Genomic DNA, 21,786 nt, shown 5'->3' with positions numbered 1-21,786 from the left:
TTGTCCATAAAGCTATAAATACAGGCAGTAGCTAGGATCCCTTCCTAATAGTGTTGTGGACCTGTTGTTGCAGTGTTACAGAGGAGATTTCGCTGGGAAGAGTGGCTCTGCACGGCCCCCCCGCAGCAGGGCCACCCTGGCTGGTTTTGGGTCTTGCCTGGTGTGCCAGGGCAGGTGCCACCCTGGGAGCTGTTCTGACACCAGCTACCAGGTCTCCTTCTCCCAAAAATGTTTAAGTGCTGATGTAGGTAGTAGTTTCCTAATTACTCCTTCTCCCACTCCCCAAAGAAAACACTTTTCATTCAGATTAAGTAGAGTGACCTCCTGGAGATGCCTTTTTTTTTTTTTCCCATAAAACTTTATTTTGTGAAATACAATATACAGAGAAAATAAATTAAGTGCTGAGTGCTGCTCTGAGTGGGTTTGAACAGCTTTAGAGGAAAAAAAGACTTAATAGCCACGAAGTGACCACAGGGATTTATTGATGCTTTATTTGTCCAAGAGATTACATTGTTTCAATGCAAACAACATGGAAAGAGATGCTTGGGATGGATGGATCCTGGATAGTAGCAGTTTATTCCATCTAGCTTGCCTTGGTGAAGGTTCAGTTTTTTTAAATGAAAGTGTAGTGACCCAGAGGTGATACCTATGGATGCACTGGTAAAAAGTGGTGGGGTTGGAGGCACATCATCCAGCTCTATGCAGTTTCCATGTTGATGGTGACAGACTGAGCAAGAATTTCAGGCAAATCTCGAGTGCCATCTGGTCTTTCTGAATTTGACTTGTTCTGGGAAGGAATGAGAGAGTTGGACTCTAAGTCAATGTTGGCTGAGGAAACACTTGGAAAATGACAAACTGAGCCCTTGATTTCTATTTTGAGGTGTTTGTTTTATACAGGAGTTGGGAATGTGTCTTTCCTGGGCTAGAATAACTAACAGTTCAAATAAGCCTACAGACCCGTGATATTTGATGTTTGCATTTTAAAGACAGCTGCTGGGTTTTTCTTTGGACAAAATAGCAGCATATCACAGTTGTGGGTGTTTTGTTGTTTTTTTCCCTACTTGTAGAACTGCTAAATGATTGGGTACTTTTGAAGCCCTCTTTTGACTATTGATCATGACTGTTAGAGTACTCTTTTTCAGATGATTATTTTGTTTGAAGAGCTGTTCTCAGTAGTTCACACAAGTATTCAGGCCACTCTGTCTTTACAGAAATCTACAAATTATCAGAAGGCATTGCTTTGATTTCCTTTTTTTTTTAAAAAAAAAAAACCACCCACAAAATTAGGGTTTAAGCTAACTGACAGCCTGAGACACTTATCCTATAAGCACATTGAAATTTTGTATGACAACAGAGATCTATGGTGATATTTAAGCCTGAGCGTTTCCATGCTCAGGAATAAACTGAGCATTTCTTTTCACAGTTTGGGTATGTGTGAAAAATCCACTAAACAGTTTCCAACTAGTTATAGAGTTGTGAATAAGATCCAGGAATCTGCACTCCTGTTTTCTTTGCTCTTGGACAACAGTCTCATTTTGTGTATTTGTATCATTGGGGAGATGGTGTTGCGTTGGTTTCATAACCTATGTCTGGCCATGGGCATGTAGAAGCCTTTAAGCATAGCAAGCAGACAAGGTTAAGTGTGCAAATGAGAAGAACATACCGTTTGGTATCTGGGGAAGTCCACTTAGACAGACAAGATGTGCTTTACAAACGCTGTGGAAAAATACAGATATGCTAGTTAGAAGGAGCAGTAAATATTACTTTGGGAAATACCTTTAAAAAGAACAGCTATTCATGAGCTGATGGCATTAAAAATACACGTTCCTGATCAGATTTGACCCAATGTTGTGATAGAAAGTTGTAAGTGTTTAATGTTGTACAAACCGAATTCTCTTCCTGCTTAAGTGTAGTAAGACTAAATATATGACGAACAGAGCACTTTGTCTAAGCATTAGCTATAGGATTGGTTCCAATCACTGCCCCTGCTCTACAGAAAGTCAGAGGGTCTAGAGATCTGGCATCGACTGAAGTAGCTTTCTCTGCTGTGGCTGAATCTAGTCTTTTGAGTAGTGTGACTGCAGGCTAAGCATACTGCAACTGCTGTTTACATGCATAAGCCTTTCAACCTAACTCAGCTGTAGCTTTGTCTAACTGATTTGCCTGAGAAGCTAAAAGCCAACCGCAATGAAACTCTGCAAGAGAGAGAGAAGAAATGTAGGATGAGAGGGTGTTGAACCCTTGCACCTACCCTCGTAGTTGATGCAGCCGTTGGAGTCTTCCTGACCTTTCATGAGTTCTTCTACTTCCTCTTCTGTCATCTTCTCACCTGGAGTGAGAAGTGGAGAGAGCTCGGTTAATTCTTCCACAGACGCGTAACTGAGACTGAACCCTACAAGCTTTTCCAAAGGCTTTCCTTATTTTCCAAGTTAGTAACAAAAAGACCCATAACTGAACTGAGCTTTATTACTTTTAACTTTCTTTAGAAGTTTTGCACGTGCATATAGACACAGGGATTCTAGTTATTCCTACAGAGTGAAGAAACTATGCAGCAAATCCTCTATCTTTGTCCCTGTACTTTACGTCACTGAGGTGTACAGCATTTTCTGTACAACTTCTTTACAACTTCCTCAAGAGATGCAGTGGACAGGGAGGTGCTGATCTCTTCTGTCTGGTGACCAGTGATACAACACAAGGAAATGGTATGAGGCTGTGTCAGGGGAAGTTCAGACTGGACATTAGGAAAAGGCTCTTCACTGAGAGGGTGGTTAGTCACTGGAACAGGCTCCCCAGGGAAGTGATCGCAGCACCAACCCTGTCAGAGTCCAAGGAGCATCTGGACAATATTCTTAGTCATGTGGTTTAGTTTTAGGTAGTCCTGTGAGGAGCAGGGAGTTGGACTCTACCCTTATGGGTCCCTTCCAACTCAGAGATATTCCATGATTCTCTCTATTCCTCAAATAACAGGCACTCTTAATACCTAGTCCAAATTTAGAAGTAATAAACCAAACCTTTTCCTTTGGGCTTTTTACTATGTCGTGTGTCTGCTTTCCCTGTGGATTCCCTGTTAGGAAACCCAGAGTCTTGTCTGGCTTTGTAGCCTCCTGCCTTTCCAAACTGATTAGCATATCTTTCCCCTCTCTCTCATGCCTTCAAACAGCGGGAACTTTTAAAGTGCTCACAGAGATGATAATCCCTTACCCAGAGTAGCCAGTACATGACGGAGTTCAGCCCCCATGACTGTGCCGTTGCCTTCCTTGTCAAAGACACGCAGACCTTCAACAAAGTCTTCATAGGTACCCTGTTCCTTGTTGTTAGCAGCTGCTTGCAACATGGGCAGGAACTCTTCAAAAGTAATTTTCTTGGCATTCATCTCTGGAAAGAAAGCACCAGTTGCTACATGCTAGACACTTCTGTGTGTTCTTTTGGGATATTCACCCTCAAATGTGGGAGAGCCTCCCACCTCATTTACACACCTCTTTCTATCTTTTACTCTAGTCTTTGTCTCAGGGTTTGGCAGTTTCTTTGCAGAATCTGGATTCTCTCTTATCGTGGGAGTTAATTTTCATATCCTTGCTCCACCCCTCTTCTCACATAATTTTATATGCTTATGTGCATGTTGTATGTTTCTTTCAGAAATGAAACTTGCTGTATGAGTTGATCTTTGAAAGGATTTTGGGAGTGGGGGAACTACAGAATACAGTAAAACAGAAATCTTTAGCCCTAAGCAGTGGGAAAGGTAACCAGAGTGGGATGTTGCAACTTAAACAAGCCCCTGAGGTTGCTGACATCATGTTACTGACCTCTTCAGGGTCTCTTCGATGTGGTAGCAAAGACTATTAGCAAAAGAATAAACTAATTAAAACTAGGAATATCCAGTGGGGGTGGTGTCCAAATTTACTATTTAACATGTTCAGTGTGGAGGTTTAAGGACTCACAAGGTTAGTGCATCTAACCCCTTTGGTCTGGTGAGCTGGAAGTTGTAGTCCTCAGTGAGGCCTTCCCCAAATGGTTTTTGTTGGAGCAAGGCTGCCAAATAAAAGGATCCCCCCCAACCCCCGGTCTTTGCAAAGAGTAGCCTTCATCTGGACAGTGATGAAATATAATAGGGAACACATGGGAGGGACTTTTGAATACACAGTTGTTTACAAAAGCTGTTTTACTACCCAGCTGTATAAAAATCACTGTCAGTTATTGCTGTAGTCACTTAAAGTACTGTCATGGTCTCACTTCTGTGTTAGTCCTCTGCTCAGTGCTTCCTACTGGTGCTAATGCTTAACTCAGGCCTTCTGAATTGTTCTTCAGAGCCGCCTTTACCAGGCCTGAGGGTTTGAATATAATTCAGCCCATCTTAATATGGTTCTGCATGACTGAAATCAGGGATCTCCTGCAGCTAGGTCCTTGGCAGAAGGAGGTGACTGCAGTTTCTACCATTTCTTTTATCTCTAAGAGGGGAGAAAAGGAAATAGAATATGGCCACTATAATAAATGGCCAACATATGCCTCAGCATGCTCGACTTTGTAGGAGCTTTGAGCAGACCACCCCAGTCAGCAGAACTATACAGGTGGGTTTCCAGTCCCAGGGCATGTCTTGTCTTATGCAGAAGATCCTGCACTGGAAGGACCTGAAGAGCTGAGTATCAGCTGTTGGAAATGGACTTACAGCTCCTCAGTGAGGGCTGGGGCACAGATGGACTGTGAGCAGCAATGAGTATGTGTTACACCTACACCAAGTTAACACCAGAATGATCCCTACAGAGAATTCTCCATAGCTTAAGGAGAAGATTTTCTTCTTTGAGCACTGTATTCCCTATCATCCTCCTCTTCAAAAGGAACTGGAGAAATTCTATGTATTGTTGCTGCACAGCCCGCCCCTTGCTCCCCTATCAGAGCAAAAGCTCCTCTCCCTCCTGCTGTGACTATTGATGTTGCCTAATTACAGTTCCCCAGCCTGAAGAAAGGCCCATGAGAGACTGTAGGGTACTTACCCTCTTTGCTGGGGTTGCCCAGGATCTTGTTGATCTCAGCATTTGTAGGGTTCTGCCCCAGCGCCCGGATGATATCACCAACCTGGCTCAGGGTGATCTTGGCATCACCAGTCCTGTCAAAGAGCAGGAAGGCCTCCTTGAAGTCTGCAAGGGAAGAGCAACAGTTAAATTGAGCCAGGCAGCTCCCTATTGACAAGTTCTATCGACAAAGATGTGAGCCTGTTGTCTCCTGGCATTGTTCCATCAACTCTGGGGGAGTTAGCCAGGGGAACCTTTGGCCCATGATCCCAAGAAAAACACCTCCCCTCTGAAATTTTGGTTTCACTATTTTTAATCTTCTATATCTATCTTTCATAGCTTTCCTGGCTTTAATAGCCATCAATAGCTTTGCGATTGACCCCATAGTTATTTCAAGCACAGGGAAAGATAAGCTTTCTACAAACATTGCCATTCAAGAACAAGTTTCTTTACATGACATAGCAGCAGAAGGTAAAAATGTTATTATCCACTCCACCTAATCTCACCAGAGGACTGGGACTCTTCTGTCAAAGTACCTAGCAGTGCAAAATATCTGCCTGCAATCCCAGCATCTCAAGTACACAGTGCTAATGGGAAACTTGAAAGTGGATTTCAAATGCTTCTACTTTTGTTTTCCCTTGAAGTTCCCTTACAATGACACTTCTATCCTGTTTGTTCCCTCCTTTGTCTGCCCTTTGCAATCTGTCCCTGCTTCTTACAGATCCACGAATATCCGGCTTTTCCAGTGGTAATACTTGGGTGGAGCTTTATTCCAGTGCATGTCCAGTGTGTACACTTTGAGACTTTGCTTCTTTCAGTGCTGCCAAGTGATCAACATTCACTTATTTCCCCTTTGCTGCTGAGCAAGGACTTGGGGTACAGACGTTTCTCCTACAAAAATCAGCACAGATGGTTGCCTTCATTGCATTGTCAGTCTTCATCTTCTGTTGCAAAGTTCCATGTTAATCATCTTCCTATATTTTTCAGGCTTTTTAGAGTATTTGTTGCAATGAAAAAAAAAAAAAGAGTGGTGTTTTTTTTTTTAAAAAAAAAAGAGGGGAGGAAGTCAAGGGTCTAGCTAAAAAGCTATCTTCAAACCTCATATGTCAAGAGCATCTTGGACTGTGCTGTTGATCTTTTCTGCACTGCAGTGTCTGACAATGTTGTGTTTTAGCTCCAAGTAAACCAGGTGAAACGTCTTTCCCTTGGCCATGATGTGCTTCCAGCAGCTAGACAGGCTTTGCGTTTCACAGCATGTGTAGGTGGAGTGCTCTTTGTGCCTTGAGGCAGATTTAGGAGTAATATACCACATTTCAAATCATGTCTTCATTCATCTTGTGCTGGGGACGTGTGACGCAGAGGTATTTAGGTTCTTCCTTTAGCCATCCATATACCGCCTTAGTGGAGGAGTTGCTGGCACCCAGTAAAACTGCTGATACAGGATGTCAGCCTGCTAGGCTGTAATCTAATACATCTGAAACTAATCCTCTTACTGTCTGATGTGAGAGACCTATAACCCTTTACCGCTAACCCTCTCCCCTTACAGCTTTTATTGCAGGGTATGAAATCAAGGCCTTCTGGACCTGTGTAGAGCTTCCCCTTACAATATACCAACTTGATATCAGCTCCTGCTCTAGCAGCTGAGGTCGATGGAGCTGTAGTGATTTATACCATATGATCTGATCTTTCATCTGGTGCATTAATGACATTTAGCCAGAGCGAGGTATAAAACAATGCCAGTTTGCTATTAGCAAAGCCATCAGGAGAGTTCTCTGTTTCGTAAATTCCAGGAAGTTTGATGTTCACTGGGTTCTGAACACTGCTCCCCAGCTCAGAAAAAAGGCCCAATTTTATTTTTGTCTCTCAGGCACACATTTCACTGCAATATATCTTTGCTGTGGGGTTTTTCTTTTTAGTTTTTTTATAGGTATAGCTAGTCCTAGTTTACACCTCTGCTGGAATAAACATGTCTAAAATCCCTCTCTGAGGAGGGTACTACCCAGCTGCTGGTGCATCAGCCTGTGTAGATGGAAATAGTTACTGAGGGTGGGAGATCTCTGTTCCTGGGAAATTCTCCCTCTCTCAAGTAGCTTTTAATTGCTCTGCTGCTTGGTTCAGTCATAGCAGCATTACAGCAGCTGGATGAGCTGAAATACGTAAGGAAGCTGAGAGAAATATTTTCCTTTGTTACACATGCCAGCAGCAGCTTTGAATCAATGGCATTTTTCCATAAACCCTCCCAACCTTTTTGTAAAAGTTTTAGAATTAAAAAGCGGGGAACAGTCCTTATTATTGTCTTTGTGACCAGTAGTGTTTGGACTGCAGGAAGAGAAATGTTTCCAGTCTCACTTACTGCACTATACCTCTCCCTATTGCTTTGATGGTGTAACCCAGAGCAGGCTGGTGTTCAGGAAGTTTAGGGCTCTCTCTTAAGACCTGCTTCTAGCTATTCCTCTCCCTCTGGATTTCTAGTAAATCCTCATATCTTCCATTCTAAATACTTTGTTCACAGTGAGAAGTCTACTATATTTGCTACTGAATTTTTGACATTTTTTTAAACCTATGTTATTTAATATAACCCAAATGCCCTTAGGATAACCTTAGGATATTTAAAACAATCCAGCTTAGATTTCCAGAGCTTCAATGTGGATTTTTGTTAATCTCAGAATTTTTAATCAGATCTTTCTAGCAGATTGAAAAAAAAAAATTGGAACTTGCTGGTGGCTTGTGAAGCAGAGGACACAGCAAGATGCTCAAGAATTGCAGCATATCCAGACTATTGTGTTTATATGCAACAGTTTACACAAGTCACTTATTTGCTAACTATTTCCATGCTTCATGAATGTATTTACAGTAAAATAGCCCTTCTTCCTTCCCTTCCACAACACCTCCTGGCAAAAGTGACGTGTAGGCCTCTTGCATCTTCTGTTCATGTAAAATTGCAATGTCACCGCACCTAAGTTAAATTTTCAGCTCACTCCTTCCTTCTGTTGTCCTTCATCTACCTACTTCCCCCATGACTTTCAAATGCAAGACTCGTTTTCAGCATCCCTGTGAACGGCCAGTACAGGAGCACAACTGAAAAACATTCAGTAGGTAGAGCTGGTAACACCAGCCTATTTCCTCTTCATACCATGGCATAAACTTCTCTGCTTGGGCAGCACATAAGCTCCCAGATAAATTACACGTAAATCTATGGTCAGATTCTTGTTCAGTGTAAGTCAGCACTGCTCCTCTGAAGTCAAGAGTGTGGTGATTTATACCAGCTGAAGTCCTAGCTCATCTTTTTGTAAAGGTTAAACTTCTGAGACTGTAGCTCGTCTCTGAACCCACATACAGGTAAAACACATTGGCTCTCTTGTAACTTACCATCCTGTTGTTCCCGGGAGAACTCGATCTGTTGGAAGGAAATCAATCACAAAAAATAGCTTAGGAAGGAGGGGCTGGGGGAGAACCTGTTTGTTTTCTAAAGCATCCAGCTCAATCCATGAGTCATCTTCCAAAACAGCAAAAATGTGGCCTGTCAGATGTGCAGAAGTAATGCAGATAGCAAAAGAGCTGTTAAGACTAGTGAATATTTAGCATTTGGTAGCCATTATGTTCCCCCTCCTGTCCCCTGTTAAAGTATAACTTTTATTTCACTTACCATTAATTTGGTCAGGAGTGAAGGACTGCAGTTGGGAAGAAAAAGAGAGAGAGAAAAAAAGAGAACTAGTACTGCTGAAAATGCACTGAGAGAAAGCAAATAGCACAAAGTAGCTGAGTGCTCTCACATCTGTCGTGCCTAATGTAATTAGGCCATAGCAACCTACACTAGCAACTTCCCTTGTAAAAATACATCGCCAGGTCTATTCTTAAAGATTCCGTTAAAATCTGCATCCCAGGGAAAGCCAGGGTTGTGGCTAGAAGCAACAAAAACCTAAAGTCTCTTAACTAACAAAAGTCATTAATGTACCATCAGGTCACTTACTGTTTTAGTATAGACCCATTTTATTAAGACCATTTGAAGTAATATTGCTTAACAAGTTGCTTTTTTTACATTAACATAGAAATTAAACCAATCCCTTAAAGTTTGTTTCAAATTAGTTGTTGACGGTACATTGTTTCATGAAGTACTAAACGATGATATTTTCTTATATAAAAATATTACTATTTTCCTTTGCCACTTTAGCAGATTGCATCTGATTTAAAAAAAATAAAATATGCTTAGCAGACAGCACTAGCAAATTGTAACCCTTCCATCTGAAGCTACAGGAGCAGCAGGTCTACCGTTGCCTGGTGCAGAACTTGAGGCTAACTGGAAAACCTTGCATAGTCCTTTAGGTTTAAGGAGGAAAGCCAAGCAAACCTAAACTGTCTTCTGGACTGTCCTTCCCCCCGCTAGAACTAACTTGAGCGAGAAGCCCGATTTACTTATGTAAAATACACTGGCTCGCTGCGAACCACTAGCTTTCCAGTGGACCCACCATGGTTGAGAGTTGGAAAAGCAGAGCAGCAGACGGGCAGAAGGGATTAGCTGAGAGGTCTTGAGAGTGGTCCTGCTTTCCTGGCCTTTCTTCCCCTTATTTATCTGGCGGTGCTGACGGCATTGCCTGGATTAGGTGTCAGAAGGAAGCGATCCCTCCCCTTGGCGAGTTCTTTAGCTTTCTTAGGGCAAAGTGACAGGAGGCTCCATGTCTTGATCGACATCTTATGATGGCTATTTTTAGGAGGCTGGAGAGGGGCAGGGAGTGGCAAGCAGTAAGTTTGATTCATGTCAGCACTTTCTGGGTCCGTTCTGTCAAGAGGAGATATTCCTTGTCCAGACCTACCAAGACTTCCTTATAGGGAAGGATTCTATTTCTCCAATAAGCTATAAAGTCAGTGAGCAAGGAGCGTTGAGGGTGAGAGGTGCCACGTGTTTGCCCAGCTGGCTGGTTTTACACATGGCTTGCAGGTTGTGTGTTAGATGCAGCTGGATGGTGCTCGTATCTTCGCTGGGCTTTGCTCAACCCCTTATACGGATAATACAGAGCTCGATGTTAGATGAGTGGTGCTGCTGCTTGTCTGCTCAGCGTGATCCAGTTGTTGGCACAGAGCAGATTAACCTGTTGACAGAGGTGGTGTCTCACTGTGAAGCGTTTCCTCTGCACTGGTCATGTTTTCCAAATTTTGAACGTTTTTAAGGGAAAAATTATCTGTGCGTTTTGGACCCAACTGTATTGCTAGGTTAGCGGCTGATGTGCAGCTGTACCTACCCTGCAGGGCAGTGGGAAATTTGTATTCACAGTAGCCTGTGACTCTCTTCTAGTGTCCTAGAGGACACTCTTCCTCTAAGGCTGGGGTTAGGCAGGGCACCAGCATGCCAACTTCAGAGCTCAGTGGTGTGGTGAGAGGACATGCTGCTGAGGTTTTTGTGATGTGGGGGCAAGGGAGAAGCTGTGATAGAAGCTAAGACCCCCAAAAGGCTTTGTGAACTGGAAGGATGACTGTTCGTGGTGGGGAAAGGGGTACTTGCTTTTTGGGTTGCAGTGTGGAGGGGTCATGGTGGGACTACAAGTGGGGAGTTTCTAGGTAGGTTGCAGGAGGTAGAGGCTGCAGCTTCTTCAGTAGCAAAGGTCTAGTCCCACCATGTAGCATCCTCCAAGCCCAGGTCAAATCTGTGAATCAATGCTGTGAGACATTGTAAAAGGATTAGAAAAATTTGCTCCAAACTTCTTCCTTTCCCTGTCACCTCAACTGGATCAAGAGTGTCATGGAGCTGGGGTGGGAATGGTTGTGTGAAAACAACAGACTTCCTGTTGCAAACTCAAGTCCTCTCTCTAATTTCTGTTTATTTCCTTTGTTGAGCATTCACTGCTCCTGCAAAATGTGATTAGTGAGGGAAATTTTCTCCTGTAGCTTGCTTAGTTACCCTGAAGGTAAGCATAACCTTTGTGAATGTCTCTCTTCAGCATATTGAGGGCTCTGAAAGAAAGGCTCAAATCCAAGCAGACTTAACTTTACTGCGTGGTTTTTGTTTGTTTTGGTTTGGTTTTTTTTAAACTGAACAACCAAAATAGGTCAAAATATTTGGTTGGATTTAAGACATTAACCTCCTACCTCCTATTTTAAAAGCTAAAGATACAATGGCAAAGAATTTTCTAAGCTCGCCGTTTTAGCTGGAAAACATTCTGTCCAAACAGATTATTCGCATTTTTGGAGAAATATCTGGAAAATATACTGAGTATGAAAAATGCTCCATTGCCAATCCCTCACTCTTGTTTTTTCTGCTATTTGTAATCTATTAGCCTGTGGGAACAGGGATGTATCCAGGACAAAGTGTAGCCATGATCAGGTGTGGTTGCATAGAAAAGGCGGTTCATGCTTTTGTCTGAATTAGCTAACATAAGTTTAGCACAATGCAGACCTTCTGATTAATACTGGCTGGGGCTGGAACTCGGGCAGTGAGAAAGCTAATATAGATCTTGGCCATCAGTCCCAATGCATTAGTAGAGGAGCTTTCTAAAGACTTTGGCAGAGCTGAAATGTTGCCTGGGTCAAACCAGTGTGTTGCCTTTTGTGGAATTTTCCTTCTGCCCTCAGCCTCTTGCTCTCCAGTGCCGGCAACTGGCAAACGTTCCCCTGAAAACAGGATTTAAAAAAAAAAAAAAAAAAAAGTAACGGAAAACTTTCATTAATTCTCTTGAGCATTTTTTCTTACTTCCAGATAAGCTTTATGGTTGGCTTACAACAAAACTCACCCCAAAAGACTTTAGATGCCAAGCAGAAAATAATTAGGGCACGTTTGTCTTGGGCATAGAAAACTGATATCTGGATTAGCAGTCTGGCTTGAATGGGCTATCAAGTATGTATAAATTGAGAGGGGTCTACATATAAACTGATTGATCTTTTGACCATGTGAGACTTTGGTCAGATTTTAGATGAGGAAATACTAGTGCACCACATCAGCCCTTCATTTTATTACTGGTTCTTGAATAAAAGCACACTAGACAAGAGTTTTGCTGGGGAGAAATATTCTAGCATGGGCATGTTGCATTCACTTGAATTACAAATCACCCTACTTTAAGCCAACAGGGTCTGTTGGGGGCTTAAAATGCTACTTGCTTTGAGTAAGGGTACCTACTAATGGCCTCAGTATAGAAAGTATTTAAAACACTCCTGAAAAGAAATGAAAGGTAAGATTTCTGATTCTGTAAGGAGCTTTCATAAACTTCAAAAGGTAGAAAAAAGTATTTTGCAGTGATCTGATCTTTGTTCTGATCCTAGCAGTGTTCTCTGCGTTGCAGAGGACATGATGAGTCTCAGGGCCTTAAGGAAGATGTTGAAATTTCAGGGATTTCGTTTTAAAAAAAAATAAACGCCCCCCTAGCGTTTATTCCAGCAAAAATAATGAAAGGTTGAAGGAACTGCAACACAAAGAAAGACCAGAAGGACCTGGATTTCTCTAACTTGGCTTAGCCCTTATTTATGGACAAAGTTCTTATCCAGAAGGTTATCTGTGCCAAAGAAAAAGGTGGTGTGTTTTGGGATTTTTGTTTGTTTTTTTGTTTTGTTTTTACGATTAAGGCTTTTCCCTGTATGGTTTGTGACCACCTTTTATTCCTCTTGTTGCTAGATAGAGGCATTTTGATCAGGTCCCAGTTAAATAGGGCGTGGTGGATAGGATTGTATGCAACTCTGTATCACCAGCTAAGCAGAAGACCTAGTCCACACAAATCTTTACTTCCAAATTCTTACTGAAGTTTCTAACTTGCCAACAAATCACCAGCTCCTGGGCCTTAGGGCCCTGACCTTTGCAGTGTGGTGCTGTGCTCACCTATTTAGGCTGGTGGGCACTGGGACTGAGTACAGCCATGCTGAGTGACAGCTGCTTTGCGCTCACTGTAAATGTGTAAATGTCTGGACAGGGTGAAAAGCTCTGGAAAAAGATGCGGCTGGGAGTTAAAGCATTCAGCTGCTCCATCTGCTTGTTACCCTTTGGGGGAATTACAGAGAAGGAAATCATCTTGGGATTTTATTAGAGAGTCACCAGATATTTCAAGGTACTGTCTCTGTAGAAGAGACTGAGAACGTATCGGATGTCTTGGAAAATCAGAGAGGAGAAAATTGGAGAGTTCCCTAGGATACTCATTGTATATTTAGTCTTCTATTCAGGACTAGAGGGATTTTTTTTTTTAATTATTTTTGGGTGGAGATAAGCTAGGATTGTGCCTACAGCAGTTCATATGATATCTGCTCACCATTAATGCCTACTCCTTGATTAATACAGCTGCACATATTTTCTAGTAGACATCACTGAGTGCAGGATTACACAGCTCTCAAACCCCTCTGAAAAGCGGGCTGTCATTCTCCCGTCTGTCACCCCGGTTTGATAGCCTGTGTGATCGATGCCACAGATTTTAGAGAGGCTACTTCTCATTTAAATAAGAATCAACAGCCTGATGGATTTAGCCTGATGTCTTTTATGAGGCAGAGAAACATTAGGAGCAGATGAGCTCTTGAGAGAGTGAGCTCTGTTTTGAGAACAGAGCTGCCTGGAAATACAACTGAAGAAAGAATAAAAATGACCACTGTTAATATAGGAGAGAAAATTGTGTGTGTGAGATACCATGAGATTTGGAAGAATAGCTCAAAATATCTTTGAGTTTAATGGACTTAACTGCAGATGAATTTGAATTTTTTTTTTCTAAGCATTCTGTGTAACTTTCCAGTTTGTTTACTTTGAAAGCTTGTAACTTCACAGTTACTTTTCAGTTGTGCAAAAACTTTTGGATGAGCCTTGCTGATTAATTAATGTGCCCTTCTGAAATATCTGGGAGTGAAATGTGCTCCAGCTGCACTGTTGATCATACGATTTTGAACAGATTTCATTAGCTTCATGGGGGGAAATGTGTTCAGTTGTGTTCATGGAGGTGCTGAGCTCTTCTCCCTGCTATCCAGTGACAGGACACATGGGAATGGTTCAAAGCTGCGCCGGGGGAGATTTAGACTGGACATTAGGACATTACCGAGAGGGTGGTCAAGCACTGGAACAGGCTTCCTGGAGAGGTGGTCGATCCCCCAAGCCTCTCAGTGTTTAAGAGGCATTTGGACAATACCCTTAACTATATGCTTTAACTTTTGGTCAGCTCTGAATTGGTCTGGCAGTTGGACTGGATGATCGTTGTAGGTCCCTTCCAACTGAAATAGTCTATCCTATTCACTTGTAAAAGTGTCCCTTTTCTAATTGCATTTAGTTTTGGATGGACGTGTATAATCAAGAGGATGCGTGAGGAAATGTGAAGCTCTGGAGCCCTGCTCTCGGAGGGATTTGTTGTTTTAACATGCCTCCCAGCGGCTGTGTTAGAGTATTAACATTATTTAAACTATTGCTACTTGACATTTAAGCGCTATGCGGTAAACCAGCCAGTTGAAAGTGCTTTTTGGCAATGGGTATAAGATGTAATAAAGCCTCAGTGAAGTGGGGGCAAATTTCCAGCTTGGTTGTTTCATATCTCCTTACAGACAACTTCTTTCTTTACTTGTCATTGGCTAAATTAGTCACCGTCTTCTTGCCTTATGTAAGAGAAACTCAAATATCTTGTTACTATCTGTTACAATCTCTCTGTGCTCTAAGGGGGTTTAAAACACTATTTTAGAAATATTTTGGGGTTGTTTTGATTTATTAGTTGATGGGAGAAAGGCTCTGCCATGCAACCACTGTTAACACTTGAAATTACTCTGAGCTCTTGAAACGTTGCTCTCTGTATAATTTGCTTTAAATTCCACTGTTTCCACCAGTTTGTCACTCCCCAGACCCTCCAAAGGCTATAGGTATCTTTTTTTTTAAAATGCTGCCAAATCTGTGAATTACTAAGAATGGATCTTGGGGAAAAAAAAAAAATCATTATTTTCCAAATAATTTTTCAGGTTAGCAGACATAAGAAAAGTGTCTACTAATATACATGGACAGTCCCTACTTTTGAGGGACTCCTTGTTTAGCAGCACTTTAGGAAGAAAAGGAGACAAAGTTCTTCTGAAAACTTTGTAAAGAAAATTAAGTGGTGGCTTTTCTGTTTGCTTTTCCTTCTGGTTTTCAACAGCATCCCAAAGAGATGTCTTGGTGTGTAGCTGAGTCTGATGTCCAAGTTGCCTGTCCTGGGACACCTTTATGCTGTGCCTTGCCCGTGTAGTGATTTAGCAACTGCCAGCAACGTGGGTTTGGCATCAGTGGTGGGGTTCACAGTGGCAAGAGATTTGGCTGGAGCTGTTCTGCTCCAGGGTGGATCCAGAATGCGGCCGTATCTCAGTGGTCAAAGTGGTAGCAGGAAGCTGGTCTGGATGGCATCAGATAGGCACCTTTACATCTCTTAAGGCTAAGTCATATTTGTGCTTGTCCCCTTCCTACTTGAAAGGGCACTTGGGACTGGTGACCTTGTCCAACGCGTATATCAGTCCTAGGGAATCTTTCTGGAGTTGTCGCTGGAGCTGGATCAGGCATAATCTGAAGGTCTGCGCCAAAAATTTCGGGCAAAAACTTGCCAGTTCCTAAGAAAGCCCTTAGTGCTATGAGCGAAGCTACTGTTAACATTCCTGTTCTCACTCCACAGCTTCAGATGGAGTTTGTCTGCTGTGTAATCACTCTCTGAGCACTTCAGCTGACATTTGCAGTCCTGCTTGCCCTCCAGCCCAGAAGCTTTCTGTCAGTGCATTTTAGTGAGTTTATCTCTCTCTGGTTATATCCAGTGCAATGTCTGTTCAGAGATGACCTACTTTAGTGAATGTAATAAGAATTAAGGGCACTTGGAGAAACACTTTTTACTGCCTTAAGAGCTCTGTATTTAAAAACAGATGATCACACAGGTTTGCTTCCATGCAGCAGGCTTTGTCATGCATCACACAGTTACACAAGGCCTTAGCAAGTCTTTACTAGTTGATAGCTTTTAATTAATTTTCCCCTAAAGATGTAGGTAGCTTATCTGCAGTTGGGCATGGCATAAGTGGTGTCCTGGGATTTCAGTCTTGAAAACATCGGCATGGGAAGCCTTCTGTACCAAATGAGCATCGCTTACACCGTGGATACTTGCAAGAACCCAATCTCTGTCTCAGCTGAAGAGAGGATACTCAAGTGGATCCTTGAAGTAAAGGGCCTGGTGTGACAGCGGATCAGGGTGCTACACGTTCAGATCACCATCTGCAGAGCAGTAGCCTATGAAGCACTGCACTCAGCGTCTCCAGCACCCAGATCCCAAAACATCACAGTTAATGCTATGAGCCTGGGCTCAGTCCAAGGACTAGTTGCGTGTGCTGGGAAGGGCCCTTAGATTTCCAGTAAAAAAACCTACCCACTTTTCCTATTGGGATAGGGACCGAGTTAAACCAATTTGGGCAATATGAAGTTTATCCATTTCCCACTGCCTCAAAACCAAGCATGAGACATCCTCATCATTAATGTCTCGTCCCAGTTATTGCAGACATAGACCCATAGTAGTGCTGTCCATCAACTCAACATTCCTTCTCACTCAGGCTTGCGTGGGAAAAGGAAGTTGACAAAACAGATAAGCTGTCTTTTTGGGAGTGACCTTGGCGACAGTTTTAACTACAGAATTCTTGGGGGCAGTCTCTTAAGAAAATGACCCATATGGTCATTTTGCTTCTAATCATGGTTGGTTCCTGGTGGTTGCTCTCAGATGCATCCATGACCCTGTTCTTCTCTTGTCAGTTATGATTTAATCTTTAACCTTTGTACCTATCCTTGAAATCCAGGCCATGCTAGTAATAAGGAAAATTGGAAATATAAATTTGGTCTGGAAAGGCTTGTGCAAAGCAGAGTTTTGCACAAGCAACAACTCAAAAAGATTTTCATGTTGTTTCCTGAGTAGGGGGAAAAGGGTCTTTAAATTTCCACTTCAAAACAAATTCTTCCTCCCTGCCTTGACTCTCTTCCTGTGGTGGTTGTACTGTAAGCTAAGGTGAGCTGAGAAGGGGCTGAGTGTAGAGATTTGAGTCTTTAGCAGTTAGGTATTCCTGTTACTTGGTTTTATAGTCAATAGATGGTGCTCAAAAATAGAAAATCCCATACCAGCTGCTATTAGTACTAGCCAATTGCCAAATATTTGCTTTAATTGGGTTAATTTAAAGTGGGGAAAAATAATAACAGAAGAAGGCGAAAGGCCTGTCAACTTCTGATGGTTACAGGCAATTTTGGGGTGCAATTTAGAGGCATTTGCAGGAACCCAGCTTGAGACCTCTCAAAAAAAAAAAAGCCTGACTTTCAAAGTGTGCACCCCAAAAGGCTCAGAAAACCAGATTCCCTGAAGATGGGCCAAGCAGGGCATCTGAGAGGACGGGTACCCCCAAAGAATCACTAGCCATGTTTGTAAACCACCTTCTTGTTTGTTTTGGAGAACATTATGATCTCTGATGCCAATTTAATATGAAGTAAACTGCCAAATGTGGCTTATTTGGCTGTTGTAAACCCTTATTAGGCAGCTCTACCCTTACCCACTCCAGCTGTAACAGTTCAAAGGGGTTTGGATGTCTCTTTATAAAATCTAACAAAGCCTTTCTGTGTGTTTTCCTGCTGTGTGACTCCCCAGATCATCGCCGGCACCGCAGCCTGGCATTCCCAGTCACCCCTCATTAGTAGCAAGCTCTGGCATGGCCACTAAGTCCCCTGAGGAGTGGAGGGAGCCCACTTGATGCCCTTGTTCAAAGTGCTGGAGGCTTTGACTCCACGCCTGGTAAATCATCGCAAAGAGCCCCAGGAGAGGATCGTTCACTGAGTCCTGGTCAAAAGCTTAGTTTTAAGTACTCCCTGGCTCCAAAGTTTTGCTGGAAATAGCGCTGTGCCTTTTCCCATGCTGAGACTTTGGTGGCTGAATGGAAGGATTCAGGATTAATTAATGCTAATTAAGGGACCGGGCTAAGACTCAGAAAATTTTGATTCCTGACTCTGCCACATCTCCCAGGCAAATTGCTTATAAGAAGACATTGTTTCCCTTTACTGCCTGAGCTCTCAAAGGGTGAAAAAGGATAACCCAGGGTGGCTGGTTGGGACCTTGGGAGATTGTCCAGTCCCTGCCCCTGCTCCGAGGCAGGATGAAAGGCACCATGGCTGTTCCTGGTGCCTTCTCAAAGAGCCCAGCACTGGAGGTGCCACAGTTTGCCTGGGCAGCCCTTGACCAATGTGGGGCCTCAGGTGAGAGGGGAAGGTCAGGGATAGAGGGGATGTGTGTCACCCTTGCAGGCAGCGTGGCTTTCTGCATCACCTTGTGGCCACGGCTGTGTGGTTGAGTAGACTCCCTCACTGCCGGGAGGGCTCCGTCCACTCTTGCAGTGCCTCTGAGGCACCCTGGTAAGGGCATGAGGAAGAGTGGAGGAAATACTTGTGGAAAGATATATGCTAGTGATGAACATTCAGGGCAGGGGGCTGTGCCACCCACCGCATTGCAGGGTAGTCCTGTAACCTCTGTCACGCTGCTCATATCTTCACTTATTTGCAAATAGGAATAGTAACGCTTATGTGCCGCTGTTAGTGCTAAAAGAATAGTTTTGCCATAGTAGCCCAGGTTCCCTACCCCCAACCCCCCCCTTCAAAGAGGAAAATATTTTGTCTGATATTATCTTTCAAAAGAAAGATAATTTAGGCAGACTATCTTCTTTTATCAGCCTGAATGTGACAAAACCCGGAGCATTCTCTCTGTGCTACCAGTATGTATTTCCTGCCATAATAGAGAGCTGTCTGGGTAAAGGAGTGAACTGCAGAGATGCCTCAAACTGCAGCCTGCCATTTTTCAGCTGGTAATATACTATTAAGTCTATTTATGTAAAGATAGATTAGCTAGGATCACTGGAGTTGAAAATTCTATTTTCTCTTAATGAACCGGACATAGAAAGCTATCAAATCATATTAAATTATTTAGTAGGAAACGTAGCTTGCGTTCCCCTTCATCTCTTGAGATGAGTGAAATGTGAGGTCTAATCTAATTTTCAGGCAGTGTTCTCAAAACCAGTGGGCTTTTTGTGTAGCCTTTACTATGATCAAAGTATTTCAAAATGTCTTTTTTTCCTCTTACTCTTGTTTTGCCTTGCCAGTGGGTTCAGCTTCAGTCTTATGAGAAGCTACATACCAATTCTGAAAAATACTGACTACTGATTGTGAAAATTTAAGTAAACTTTAAGAAATTTCACTAAATGGGTCATAATCTTGGGACTATATGTATTAAGATACCAGAAACAGAATTCATCAAGAGGTGAAAATGAGTAGGTCCTATTAGGAGTCTTTGTACTCCTTTTCTCCATAATAGGCATGATTCCTTATGTAGAATTTAGCAAATTGGTCCTGGCACCAGTCAGCTTGTCGGGTAGGTAGAGAATAACTACTTATAGTCCTACCCAGAGAAACTAGTCTGTCTCTTCATCTCTTTAACCGCTTAACCTCCCTCTCCTCTTTCCAAAGTAAAGAATTTCCCAACACGGAGGAGTTTTCTTTGAAGGGTCAAGGCAACAATCAGTGATGTTGGTTGGCATGCAAAGTCTAAAGACGGTATGAGATCAAATGGAAGTGCAGTCAGAGGGAAACCTCTGAAAGACTCTTCCTCTTTGTTGCTTTCAATACGCAGCAAATTGCAAATTCTGAGCAAATATGTAAAGATGAGAGGAAATAACTTAAAACGCTTCTATCCATGGCTTTCCAGCTCATGGTCGCTATCAATGTTTGTTGTACAATGCAAATGAAAAGAAAGAAAATAGATGAAACTGCCAAATCTCTCTCTCTTTTTTTTTTTAAATCTGTTTTGTTTCTGCTTTTAAAGATAAGCCATGCTGATCTCAAAACACATGACCAAAGGGTCATCAGGTGGTTGCAAAAATTTGGAAAGGAATTTGAGGGGAAACTGCAAAATAAGGTGTGGTTTTAGTATAGCGCTATGGGAAAACATTGCATTTCAAGTTTCAGTAACCCTTTCCTGTCCTCATGCACCTACTTTAGGGGTTCTAGGTGGGGTTTTGGTTGTTTTTTTTTCTTTTAAATTTAGCTTTACCAAACAGGTCAGTCTGATACTGATTTGGTAAAAAGTTCTGAGGGCCACCCTCCAAAATACTTTTGAAATCACCAGGCTTCACTTTTGTGTTAAATCATGCACCATGCCTTACACCCCTCCAGCTATTAAAACAATCAAAAGCTCAGGCAGGTCAGCAAATCTGTCGACCGAGGTTACTCATTCATTTCACTGCAGTCCCCAAACCGGAACCAAACATACGCAACATTTCACTGCAGGTCTTGGCCAGGACTCTGCTAACTTTCCCCTTTGGGAGCGCTTTGGGTCTGCGATCAGCACACGTTCATCCATTTACCTTGATGCTCTTGAGATCGATTGCAGGTTCTTTGGGTTTAGCTGGTGCAGGTGCTGGCGCTGGCGCGGGTGCGGGTGCTGGTGCTGCGGCTGCTGGTTTCTTTACGTCCTTCTTTGGTGCCATTTTGTGTTGCTTAAACTTGAAAGTAAAGGTGCCCCCCAAAAAAAACTTCTAAAAAAACCCCCAACCTTAAAAGTGATTCCTGGGCGAGGAGCAGTGGTCAGAATGAGCTACAGCCTGTGCCCTGGAGGTGGACCCGATGTGCTAAACTCTATAAGGGCATATATATATTTCACTTAGTGCCTCGTACAGTCCTGACACATGCAGCTGGATTGGACAGCTTGCTAATCAAGGGGGATGTCATTCCAGCTCGAGCTATAAATGGAATATAAGAGTTCAGGGCTTCATAAGATCAAGGGACTTCGGTGGCTTTTTTCCCCCCTCTTTAAAAACTGCAACCGCCTCCCCTGTGTTTTTTTAATGTGTGCAAAGGAGAGGGAAATATGACAAACCCAGTTTCGGATCTGCCGTTGACATTCGGGCATGGATTGGACAGTCCTTTTTCTCATCAGAATTTCAGTTCTGCTTAAGTAATAAATCTTCTTTCTTTCCTTCCCTCCCCTCTTCCCCCTTGCCTGCGTAGCTCTCCAGGAGGATTTGGTTTCAAGCAGGAATTTTGACTTTCATGGCTGGGAAGATCATCAATTTCCAACCTCATTTGCCTCTCTCCCCACAGCCCCTCACTCCTCCTCTGCTGCCTTCTTTTACAAGGAAGTGTTGATCAAGCAAAGGCTCTGGGTGTTTAAAAATAAAGCACACAAATATGGAAAACACTGCAGTACCTTCAGCCAAGGCATTTCTCCCAGACCCTGAGTGTCTTTCAGCTGTTCTTACTATTCCTTTCTATCATGTTAAGACTGTGTTTAAAATTGAAAATTGCTTCCTTTAATCTTTTCCTTTAATCTTCTTTTTCCTCTCCTAGGGATAAGCTGAACCCTAATAGAATAAAGATCAGCTGGATGTTATGTTTTCCTACACAAAAGGTTTTGTTTTGTAATGTATTTATGATTGGAAACTAGCCATCAGGCAAAGGAGGAACTTCTGTTTTCACCTTGTTTGCCTGGTCATCCTGTGTCTCTTGTTTATCTTTCCACCCCTCAGTCTCCTGATGGATCTCCCTGCTCCCCATGCTCTCCAGGAGACACAACTTACAGAAGATGGCTTTTCTGTTTTCAGTAGACTTTTTCTAGCACAGCGAAACAGCTTCTAACTCTTTCACACCTGATGGTTCTCCCAGGTCCATATGATTGAGATTTTCTGCAGAAAAATCCAGGACTGCTGGTTGTTCCTCCCTTGTCCAGCAATCTCTCTCCCATGTACTCTTCAGAATCCTGAAGTTCTGTGCTAGTAAGTGCAAGGTTTTTGATGGGGCCCTTATTTCTCTCTCATGAACTATACTGTG

The 21,786-nt window shown here is 42.7% G+C and overlaps 1 protein-coding gene across 2 annotated transcripts; it reads right to left on the bottom strand.

Annotated features, from left to right (window-relative positions):
• Positions 1 to 465: 465 nt before the first annotated feature.
• MYL1 (myosin light chain 1) lies at positions 466 to 20,573 on the bottom strand. Of its 2 annotated transcripts, none has more exons than XM_075512560.1 (7): positions 20,325 to 20,573; positions 8,376 to 8,403; positions 4,989 to 5,132; positions 3,202 to 3,375; positions 2,252 to 2,329; positions 1,664 to 1,716; positions 466 to 787 (listed from the first exon to the last, which is right to left on the bottom strand). In XM_075512560.1, exons 1-6 carry the CDS (start codon positions 20,445 to 20,447, stop codon positions 1,688 to 1,690), a joined length of 576 nt encoding a protein of 191 aa, XP_075368675.1. In that variant the 5' UTR covers positions 20,448 to 20,573; the 3' UTR covers positions 466 to 787; positions 1,664 to 1,687. The 2 variants fall into 2 exon arrangements, with proteins under 2 accessions (XP_075368675.1, XP_075368676.1); XM_075512561.1 differs by lacking the exons at positions 8,376 to 8,403; positions 20,325 to 20,573 and adding exons at positions 8,653 to 8,677; positions 9,473 to 9,581.
• Positions 20,574 to 21,786: the final 1,213 nt, after the last annotated feature.

Source organism: Mycteria americana, chromosome 9 (assembly GCF_035582795.1).
Source record: "Mycteria americana isolate JAX WOST 10 ecotype Jacksonville Zoo and Gardens chromosome 9, USCA_MyAme_1.0, whole genome shotgun sequence".
Classification (NCBI taxonomy): Eukaryota; Metazoa; Chordata; class Aves; order Ciconiiformes; family Ciconiidae; genus Mycteria; species Mycteria americana.
Note: the sequence above shows the minus strand (reverse complement) of the source record. Positions and strands in the feature narration are given on the sequence as shown.